An 11,705-nucleotide genomic window follows, 5' to 3' on the forward strand; every position below is an offset into this window, starting at 1 on the left:
ATTGATTCCTACTAGACATTATTGTATTGAATTTAATCACTTCAGTTCTCATACCTCATTTATGGATATCACTGTAAACTTTGTCAGTATTACCATGAAAGAATGCAATTACAAGAAAGACTTATATAAAAACCATATTCTATGTGATGCAGAATTTAAATGATGCTCATGTTTTCTAAAAGAAAATAATCTAATTTTGAAAATCTTGTGTTCATTTACTCAGCCAAAATTATGTGCCTGTACTACTTTCTAGGCAATACGCAGGGCTTTAATAGAAGAGTAAATAAAACTCAACCACTTTCCACAATTAGTTACAGATCTCCAAATACCAGGCTTCCAAACAGAAATGTATTGTCCTTTTCTGTTTTCTACTTCCCATCACAGGGAAATTTCGAGAAATTGTGCCGCACCCTAGAAGACCAGCTTAGTGAAGTGAAAACAAAGGAAGAGGAGCAACAACGTTTAATAAATGAATTGTCAGCCCAGAAGGCGCGTTTACACACAGAAGCAGGTCAGTACATGAACATCAGCCTTTGGAGAGGTAAAGAATGAAAGACAAGTCTCTACCCCTCAAACACAGATCATTTATCAGGCTACGTACACTCATTTATCATTTCTTAGTTACTCCTTCACGTTTTTATAACAAGATGGTAAGAAGCAATGATTTTAAGCTACTCTTAGAGTTGGGAGAAACAGTTAAGCTCCTGGGGCTCAGGAGATTTTTGCTGCCTCAGCATTACTCAAAAAATCTCAGATCCTAAAATATCAAAGAAAGCTCATATACTTTTTAAGCAAGACAGTCTTCTTAACAGCACGGAAGCTCTTGAGTTATTCTTTTCATCATATGAAATAAGGGGGTTCTAATGTTATTCCATTCTTTAAATTCTTCTTCCCCTGGAGAACAGAACTAAATCACTCATGCTTTGTCTTCCACAGGTGAGTTTTCACGACAGCTAGACGAGAAAGATGCTTTGGTTTCTCAGCTGTCCCGAGGCAAACAAGCATTTACGCAACAGATTGAGGAATTCAAGAGGCAGCTAGAAGAAGAGTCTAAGGTGAGGATTACCCAGTTGATACTTTGAATCACTTGAACTGTGCAACATGACACACTAGTGAACTGCACACAGAGGATATCAATCTTTAGAATATAATCTTACATCACACACTTTTTGGTTGGTCTAGGCCAAGAACGCCCTGGCCCATGCCCTGCAGTCAGCCCGCCATGACTGTGACCTGCTGCGGGAACAGTATGAAGAGGAGCAGGAAGCCAAGGCTGAGCTGCAGAGGGCCCTGTCCAAGGCCAACACTGAGGTTGCCCAGTGGAGGACCAAATACGAGACGGACGCCATCCAGCGCACGGAGGAGCTGGAGGAGGCCAAGTATGAGCTTTCAGTGAGGGGGGCAGAAAGAAAGTAAAAACAGTGAAGGAAAAATGTAAGAAAGAGAATATTCCAGGAATGGGGATATGTGAAAGATTTCAGCCTATTTGATTGTAGGGTGGTGAATTCTACCATATTCCCCTTCCTAGAGCACAGCGTATGTCCACTGGAGAATAAGACAGGACCAGAGCCTTCCCCCTATTCTGGTATAAAAACATCTTAAATTTCTTTCCACCAAAAGAGTTTATTAATTATCAGCATACCCTTTATTAATTAAGTAGAATTAATTTCCTTTAATAGAAGTAAAATGGAGATATTGAGACTATAAATATTATATAATTAAGAAAAATCAGTTTTTCCTTAGCTGGAGTATTTAATGTTCAGAATAAGACTATCATACCCTGTCATCAATTAAACTAACCATTAGTACTGATTGACTTATTCACTAATTACACATCCTGTTTGTGGAATAAAACTCAAGGGAGTTACACATAGAAGGAAAAAAAATTCATAATTCATTCCTATTGAAAGAAGGCTTTCTAAATTTTTTTTATCTCAGTAGTTGTTATAAATAGACAGAATGAGAAGGTTGAGCAAGCATTTGCAGAGAGAGCATTCTAGATAAGAGTATTGGCTGGGGGAGGTCAGAGACTGGGTTGGCAAAGGGAGCAATAAATTAGACTTCGGAGAATATTTGGGAAATGGAATTATGGAATAATATTTGTCTGGGGTCACCAAATCTGGAAAGTTTTGATTAATAGTATGACCTTGAACATGTCATTCTGGGCCACGGTTTTCTCATCCATAAAGAGGACCAAACTAGAAAAAGCTTAAAGATCCCATTCAATGCTAACATTGTGTGATAAGGTCTCCTGTTGATGGCTGCCATTTCTTCCTCACCCTCACACTCTCACACTGCTCACTCAGCTCAAGGGCTTACTCCTATGCTCTCTCTCTTTCTCTCTCTCTCTCTCCCTCCTTCTCTCTCTCTCTCTCCCTCCCTCTCTCTCTCTCTCTCTCTCTCTCTCTCTCTCTCTCTCTCGCACACACACAAAATGGCTTCATAAATATGTTTGACAACATCTAAGATAGATCAAGAACTCATTAGGGAAAATACAATTGTAGAAGACATAAAATGGATACTAAGAAGCTATTTTAGAAAAACTTAACATGTGAACATAGATGCAAAAAATCTTGGGGAAAATCTGCTTTCCTGGTCAGCAGTTTTATAAAGTTCACAGTGGTGACTTTGGTCACTAACATTGACCCACCTTTCAGGAAGAAGCTGGCCCAGCGTCTGCAGGATGCTGAGGAACATGTAGAAGCTGTGAATTCCAAATGTGCTTCTCTGGAAAAAACAAAGCAGAGGCTACAGAATGAAGTGGAGGACCTCATGATTGACGTGGAAAGATCTAACGCTGCCTGTGCAGCTCTCGATAAGAAGCAAAGGAACTTTGACAAGGTAGCCCACATTTTTGGCTCCCTAGGGAGCAATCGGCATCATTCTTGGTGTCGGCTGCTTACTATCAATGTACTTCCAGGTTCTGGCAGAATGGAAACAGAAGTATGAGGAAATTCAGGCTGAACTTGAGGCTTCCCAGAAGGAGTCCCGTTCTCTTAGTACTGAGCTTTTCAAGGTGAAGAATGCCTATGAGGAATCCCTGGATCAACTTGAAACTCTAAAGAGAGAGAATAAGAACTTACAGCGTGAGTTATTATAATCATTCTGTTTCAAAAATGGTAGGGAGATATCTTTTCAATTTTACATACTCCTCAAAAAAATTTTGATATTGTTTTATTAAACTACAGAGGAGATTTCTGACCTGACCGAGCAAATTGCAGAGGGTGGAAAGCATGTCCATGAATTGGAGAAAGTAAAGAAACAAATTGATCAAGAGAAGAGTGACCTACAGGCTGCCCTAGAGGAAGCAGAGGTACATGTTTCATTTCTTCACCTATACGTGATAAATAAATTGAAAAATTAATAGAAACTGAGATCTATCATGTTGCAAACCTTTAGGGGATAACACATGTAATTCAGTGAGAAATACTGAATTGTACTTTGGGAATGCGCAACTAATAAGCTAAAATAAGATGTACGAAAGCTTGTGAGTTCTCTTAATGCCTTCATAAGAAATAATCATAATGTGAAAGGGGGGAAAAAGCTGTTTAGGTAATCTAAATATTGCTTTTATTAAGGCATCTCTTGAGCATGAAGACATAATAAAATTAAATGTGTTTTTTTTCTTTTTTTCTTTTTTTTATTAATTTCAAACAGAACACCAGCCTGATCAACACTAAGAAGAAGCTGGAGACAGACATTTCCCAAATCCAGGGTGAGATGGAGGACATTGTCCAGGAAGCCCGCAATGCAGAAGAGAAGGCCAAGAAGGCCATCACTGACGTGAGCGGAGGGCAACACCATGAGAGGGCAACACCGTGGTGGGCAAACATGAATCATGCTGTGCTCTCTCCACCGTCTTAACTGATTCGGTTTTACTAATCAGGCCGCCATGATGGCTGAGGAGCTGAAGAAGGAGCAGGACACCAGCGCCCACCTGGAGCGCATGAAGAAGAACCTGGAGCAGACGGTGAAGGACCTGCAGCTGCGTCTGGACGAGGCCGAGCAGCTGGCGCTGAAGGGCGGGAAGAAGCAGATCCAGAAACTGGAGGCCAGGGTGGGTCTCTACAACTTCATTTGATTCCCAGCCTGTTCATGCAGCTAGTTATGGCCAAACTGTTAGACACTTCTGTCCTCTTCCAGGTGAGGGAGCTTGAAAATGAGGTGGAAAGTGAACAGAAGCGCAATGTTGAAGTGGTCAAGGGTCTTCGTAAACATGAGAGGAGAGTGAAGGAACTCACCTACCAGGTGACAGCTTTTTCATAGTTTCCAGGCCTACAGCTTTCAAGAAAATAAAAATAATGACTTGTTTTCACAAAATAACTGTTTATTTGCCACTTCTTTCAGACTGAAGAGGACCGCAAGAATATCCTCAGGCTCCAGGACTTGGTGGACAAATTACAAACCAAAGTTAAGGCTTACAAAAGACAAGCTGAGGAGGCTGTGAGTATCTGCACAGTGAGAGAGAGAGGTCTAGGGGCAGATTCAGGTTTTGTGGGGCCTGAAGTTGATAGAATTTAAGGAGCTTTCTTTAAGGAAAAGAATACAAAATCGGGAATGCAAAATTAGGTATGAAAGTGAATATTTATTTAGAATGAGAAAAATTAACCACAAATTACTGGAGCCTTTAGAGATTTGAGTTCATTTCTTCTGAGACCTCTTTAAGCAATTTTCCACATTGTTCACGTAGAAATGCTTCTTGGTTACAACCCACTTCCCTCCCTATCTAGAATACTCTACATCTCCAAGCACTCATAGAGGCCTGTGCAAATGAGGGTCTGGATTCTAAGCCTAATTTAACTTCATTATAAATACATCTCAGGACTTTTTTTTTTTTATCAGTTTGACTGCAGTCACCTTTCTCATCCTGTTAATCCTGAAAACTTTCTTAAGGTTCTCTGCCCCCAATACCACCACTGCACCAACTTTTTAAAGTTTGTTTTATAGAAAACAACATTGAATCAGATCCCTACTACTCTGATCTCCCTGTTGTCATTGTAGTATCTTCAGTTTTCCAGGAAGAGTCAAGTGAAAGAGAGATTGAATGGGGGACAGGGTGTAAGCACACTCATTCATATAGGCAAGTTTGTGGGATGCCCTGCCCCCAAATAAGTATGTCACAAAATAACAGAACATTTTGCTTTCTCATTCATGAAACAAATCCTGTAGCTGCTTTTAGTAACAAAGGCAATAACAATCAGAAAATTTCATATTTTCTTGGTCTCTCAAGTGCATTTCTGTTTTCAGGAGGAACAATCCAACGTCAACCTTGCCAAGTTCCGCAAGATCCAGCATGAGCTGGAGGAGGCCGAGGAACGGGCTGACATTGCAGAGTCCCAGGTCAACAAACTGCGGGTGAAGAGCCGGGAAGTCAACACAAAAGTCTTAAGTGAAGAGTAATTCATTCTAATGCTGAAAGGTGACCAAAGAAATGCACAAAATGTGAAGTTCTTTGTCATTGTCCTGTATATCAAGGAAATAAAATCTGCAGAGAATTTCATAACATGTTTGTCTCTAATTATAAGCTCTATGGTTCTATTAGAATTAATTTATTTAACAATTGTTGAGCTTCTAATGCACGCAACCCAATGATGATGAAAATGAATATGGGCAGTGAGCCAACTTTTGTACAAGGTGAATGAAATAGGGTGCTCTGAGACGATGCAAAAGTGATAAATGCATGCTCAATTCCAATTTTACTCATTCTACCAATTTTACTGAGTACCAAGTATGTGTCTGGTACAGAAATGGACACCAAGGACATGACATCCCTCTCATCCCGTCTTCCTTCAGCGATATGTCATCCCCAAATTTAAAGAGCTTAATCCAGTAGGGGAGATAGCAATTCAAACAGATACAGTACAACGTACGTACAGCCATCTCTTGGTATCCCTAGGAGAGTGGTTCCAGGACCTCCTGTGGATACCCAAATGTGAGGATGCTCAAGATGCTGATATAAAATGGTGTATTATTTGTATATAGCCTACCTACATTCTCCCATATACTAAATCATCTCTAGATTACTTAAAATACTCGATACAATGTAAATGCTATGTAAATAGCTGTTATACTGAATTGTTTAAGGAGCAATGATAAGAAAAAAAATGTCTCTGCTACATATTCAGTACAGACATAACCATCCTTTTTTAATTTTAATACTTTTGATCTGCAGTTGGTTGAATCTGCAGATGTGGAACTGCGGATTCAGAGGACCAAATGTACTCTGACAAAAGTATGAAAACAAAGTGTAGCAATAACATAGAGTAAGTCATTAACCTGGGGAGTCCAGAAAGGCTTCTCAAAAGAGGCTGTGAGCTAGTTTCTAAAAGATGAGCACACAGTTCTCAGGTGAAAGAGAAAAGGAGATGATTATTCTAAGAAGAGAAAGCAAGCATGAGATTTCAGGATAGTTTATGCACCAGCTTCATGATAGCTGATGGAGCCAGCTATGGAAGTTTAGGCTTGACTATGAAGGGTATGGTCTCATATGCAGTGCTAAGGAATTATGACATGCAACAAACTGGTCAAATTTCATGAGGAGGAAAGTTGACACAATTGTGGCAGCAGTATGGAGAAACAAGTAGGATGAGAAAGACCAGAACCTGGGGAGACTGTTTAGAAGGCTATTAAAATGTTCCAAATTAGAGATGATGGTGATGGGAATTAGCAGCAGTATGGAGAAACAAGTAGGATGAGAAAGACCAGAACCCGGGGAGACTGTTTAGAAGGCTATTAAAATGTTCCAAATTAGAGATGATGGTGATGGGAATTAACAAGAATGCAAAATGAAAGCAGGATTCTAATACTGATATAAAGAAAGGGCTGGGAAAGCACGGAAGAACTTAAACAGTCTTATAGCATTCACACCTCCCAGTTACTTTGTGGTTACAGATTTTATTTCCTTTTGGGAGAAATTCTTTTCCTCTGAACCTTCTCCCTCCCCCCCAAAAATGAACAGATCATTTTAGATAAATCTTACTGTTGATTTCTACATATAGTTATGCTTATGGAGGAATGTGACTTTTTCAGTATCTTACATATTTTAAGGAAGAACTGGAAAGGGAATTTATTTCTTAATTTCAAAAAGAATATGATTCAAATTTTATCATAGCCATTGCCATAGTGATTTTTTTCCTTTGACAGTTTCTTAAAACTTAAAATTTGGTTTCACTGTGTGAATATCCAAAAAATAAGATAATAGAATACCAATTTACTCTTTTACAGTGGTGGATATCCCTTTCTGAGGGGGTTGCTTTGGGAAATCTCCTTCCCTAGTGTAGGGATCCTAATTAGTAATGAGAAGCTTGCTTAATGAGAAGAGAATTTAAAAGAGGTAGAAAATAATTATAAGGAATATTCCACCTGGGCCATGATGAAGACTAATGCAATATCCTGCCTAGAGTAGGCATTTATTACCAAATTTTAATTAAGCTCTGTAGAGTTAACCTAATGACCTCAAAAGCACAGGGCAATTGCTTTATTATTCTGTCTCCTACTTATTTAAATAATTGCTTATGTAGAGAGTTGAGAGCAGGTTCTATTAAACATGGATCAATTATTCTGGGTTCCCTGATTACAGCAGCATACAGAACCTCAGTTATCCTGGTTAATATTCCTCTTCATCTTCCTCACAGATTAAGTGATTTATAGACTTATTTCCTTATCTACTACAACAAAGCCACGCATTATATTCTAGAACTGTTTATAACACTCTTTACCTTTTCTCAATCAGGCATCATTGAGATTTTGGAACTGTTGATAACCTATTGATGCTGGATATAAGAACCCAAACAGGGTGCATGCAAGGAAAAGGCAGGAGACTGTCTCCAAGAACAAACAAATTTGAATTAGGAGCAACGAGGTAGTTTATGTCTGATTCCTACCTGATTCACAGTACTAAGACTTATGGTGATGAAAAGAAATTGAGACTGGAAAATTATGAAGTGTTGTAAAAACAAGGGACTTTTTCTCAAACATATAGATGAATATATTTAAAATGTACACAGAGGGAACTAGGCAGATATGGCCTAGTGTTTTTGGTAACCTGTCAGGCTAACACTAACAAAACCTCCTAAGAATCTATAATAAGGCAAGTTTCTTTTCTTCTCTGTATTCTGAGGACCTAAAGACCATGGTTACTGGAAGCAAATTCTGAGACCACTGATACTTGGAAATATCATGAATCTTTTTCTCTCAACTTCATTCATCAGTGTTCAAATAACCAAACAGATATCAAGGACAGAACAAATAACAAGATCCCTCCACTCCAAAACATTACCTCTCCTTCTATTTGTCTTATATCCAAATCTCCTACTATTGCAGACTTAATTCTTGGGATCCTGGAGAATGTGCATTTTATTTCATCTCTTATTAAACTGAAAAGGTACTAATTTCAACTAACTCTCTTCTGGAGTTATATTGGCTAACCAACTAAGAAAACATCTAAAGAAAGAAGTTCCTTGATATGTGCCTAAATGGAAGGCTGCCCTGAAGCAGGAAAAGGGGGACAGATAAGAAAATACCTCTACAAAGGTCTTTTTCTCACAATTTTGCTGGAGGCTGACTCTGGGTATTAAGTCTTCAATATCATTCCTCATAAGTCAAGGGATTTGTGAACCTCTACATCAATGATTCTCAAATTCAGCATGCATTAGTATCATCTGGAGGGCTTGTTAAAACACACATTGCTGGGCCTCATCTCCAGAGTTTCTGATTTAGTAGGTCTAAGACAAAGAATCTGCATTTCTAACAAGTTCCCAGGTGATGTGATGCTTCTAGTCCAGGGACCACACTCTGAGCACCACAGCTTTATATTATCACTAAATAATTCACAAAGAAATTACATGCTATATTCTATAGCCTTACATTTATACCTATAAATTAAGCCACAACCTCTCTGGGCATCAGTTTCTTCATTCTTAAAGTGAGGACATTAAGCTAAAAATTTCATTCTTAAAGTGAGGATATTAAGCTAAAAATAATCTCAGAAATCCTATCTAAATGCCTTTTATTCCAAGTTGGGTAGCACTGGCAGTAATAATGAAACAACTGTACCTTACATCTATAGGACTGCTATGGGTCAAATGTGTCCCTCAAAGGTTCATGTATTGGAAACTTAACTCCCATTGTAACAGCATTAAGAAGGTAGAAAATCCAACTATGGTAATTAAGGTGGGGCCTTTAAGAGGTGATAAGATTGTGAGGACTGTACCCTCATAAATGGAATAATCCATTGATGGTTTAATGGGTGGTCAAGGGCATGGTTATGATGGCTTTATAAGGAGAGCGAGCGAGATTAGCTCTCTTGCTCAGTCCATTTGTCATGTGACACCCTGAGTTGCAGTAGAGCCACCCCGAGAACAAAGCCCACACCAGATGCGCCTCCTGGACTGTGGACTTCTCAGTCCCTGAGTTGTAAGAAATAAATTCTATTTCTTTATAAGTCACCCACTTTCAGGTATTTTGTTATAAGCAACAGAAACAGACTAATACAAGGACCTTTTGTTTTATTTGAAAAATGCTTTCATATGCATTTTGTCAGTCACTGTATTCTCACAACCATGTGAGATACACAGAATCCTTTTGGAAACTGAGATACAAAGAGGATGGTTTGTCAAAAGCTGTATGACTAATAAATGATAGAGACAGATCTTCTAACTCTTCTTCCCAGAAGTAATACACTGTCCTGTATTCCACCCAACCCTAACCAGTGAAAGGTTCTGGTGACATTTTTCCATTAGAAATAAAGCCAGTAATCTGTCATTTCACCAGAGAAGAGGGAAAGTCTTTTACCTTTCACCTGGATATCTATATGGCTTGCTCCTTAATGTCTGCAGGTTTCTGGTCAAATTACACCTTATTCCATGGTTACCCAGTATCAAAAGGCAACCATTTCTCCCTGCCCTGACAATTATACTTCTTATCTCCTTGATTTGCTTTATGTCAGTCTGTGGCACTTACCACTACTTGACTATTAACTTATTTGTTTAATATATGTCTCCTTCTGTTAAAGTATAAGCTCCATAAGGGCAGAGACTTTGTTTCCTTTACTGTTGAATATCTGATGAGTTGAACATTGCTTGGCACATACAAGTGCTTAAGAAATATTTGTGAAATGAATTAATAATCTTAATAAGAACTTAATCTGTGCCATGCACAATACTACATATTTTACATATATTATCCAAAAATAATCCTAAAGCAGAAGATATTTTAATACCCCTTTCTCAGTAATTGATAGAACTACTGGGGGAAAAAAATCAACAAGAGTCTTCCACTTCCAGGAAGATGGAATAGTTGTACTTATCCCTGTTCCTCCCACTAAGTACAACTAAGAACCCTGGACAATATATAAAACTAACATCAGAGAATTTGCAAGATGGAGAAAAGAAGATGGACCAGCTAGGGACCTCAGTATCCAAGGAATGACATGGTGGCAAGTTTCCTGGGTTTTCTTATTGCCTTATATGCCCCAGACTTGGAGCTGAAGAAGCAGACAACATGGATATGCCAATGGGTGCAGACAAAAAAAAAAAACCCAAAAAACAAAAAACCAACAAAAGCCCCTTTTCTCTAACCAGAAGACAAAGAAAATGGTCAACTCAGCAAGGCAGAAAAATTTTAGACAATAACTGCTCTACTTGAGCTAAACAACACTGAAAAAACTATAGTCCAGCCTCCAGCAAAAGCTGAGTGGAAAGCCTGTACTTTCACCTTCATCAAGCGCCCCCAACACCCCCACTGGAGTGTGTCAGGGGAGCCAGGCATGAAGATGGTATTTTCATCCCTGCTGGCCAGTAATGGGCCCCCACCATTGGTGTCAGCAGTGATAACATTGGGATCCTTGATTCCTACCCATTTGGGAGTAACAAGGCACTTCTTTCCCTCCCACTGCCAGAGGAGGCCTAGAGGAAAGTCAGTACTTTCATTACTGCCCAGTGGATATGAGCCTATCCCCATCTAGAAGTAGAAGAGACCCTGTTCAGGTGTCAACAGAGAGAACCTAAACTTGTATTTCCACCTGGAAGTAATAAGGTGGCACCACCACCCATCTACCCTTGCCAGCGGTGTCACAGAAAGCCAGATAAAAGATTTAAATAAGATCCAGAATCCAAGAATACAATACAAAAACACCCGGGTTTCAACTGGAAATCACTCATCATACTAAGAAAATCTCACACTGAGTGAAAAAAAGATAAATGAGTGAAAAAAGCCAAAACCAAGATAAGAGATATTAAATTATTTGACAAAGATTTTAAAGCATTTAAATAAAAATGTATGGAGCTATGGGAACTGTCCGATTTCTCTGTAAACCTAAAACTGATAAAATAATAATAATAATAAAGTCTATTACTTAGGAAAAAAAGAATAAAATAAAAATATTTTTATTAATAAAATGCTTCAAAGAGCAACTATGAGCAAGCATAAAACAAGTAAAGAAATAAAAAGTCTAAGCAAAGAAACAGATGACATAAAAAAGAAGAAATAGAAAATTTAAAACTGGAAAATACAACAACTGAAATAAAAAGCTCAGTGGATGGGCTTAATGGAAAAATGGAGGGGACAGAGCAATCAGTGAACTGGAATATAGAATAATAGAAATAACCCAATCTGAACAACCAAAAGAAAATGGATGAAAAAAAAAAGTGAACAGAGCCTCAGGGCTCTATAACAAAAGGTCTAACATTCATGTAATCAGGATGCTG

General features: G+C 38.6%; 1 protein-coding gene across 1 annotated transcript in view; it reads left to right on the forward strand.

Moving 5' to 3' along the window:
- LOC103590657 (myosin-4) overlaps positions 1-5,500 on the forward strand; it is a 46,642-nt gene extending 41,142 nt beyond the window's left edge. The window contains exons 34-38 of the mRNA XM_008572949.1: positions 3,658-3,783; positions 3,887-4,057; positions 4,144-4,248; positions 4,348-4,443; positions 5,248-5,500. Coding sequence (XP_008571171.1) covers positions 3,658-3,783; positions 3,887-4,057; positions 4,144-4,248; positions 4,348-4,443; positions 5,248-5,400 — 651 coding nt within the window. The 3' untranslated portion in view covers positions 5,401-5,500. The remainder of the gene's footprint in view (positions 1-3,657; positions 3,784-3,886; positions 4,058-4,143; positions 4,249-4,347; positions 4,444-5,247) is intronic.
- Positions 5,501-11,705: the final 6,205 nt, after the last annotated feature.

The sequence above is a fragment of the Galeopterus variegatus genome, unplaced genomic scaffold (genome assembly GCF_000696425.1).
Source record: "Galeopterus variegatus unplaced genomic scaffold, G_variegatus-3.0.2 Scaffold852, whole genome shotgun sequence".
NCBI classification, from domain to species: Eukaryota; Metazoa; Chordata; class Mammalia; order Dermoptera; family Cynocephalidae; genus Galeopterus; species Galeopterus variegatus.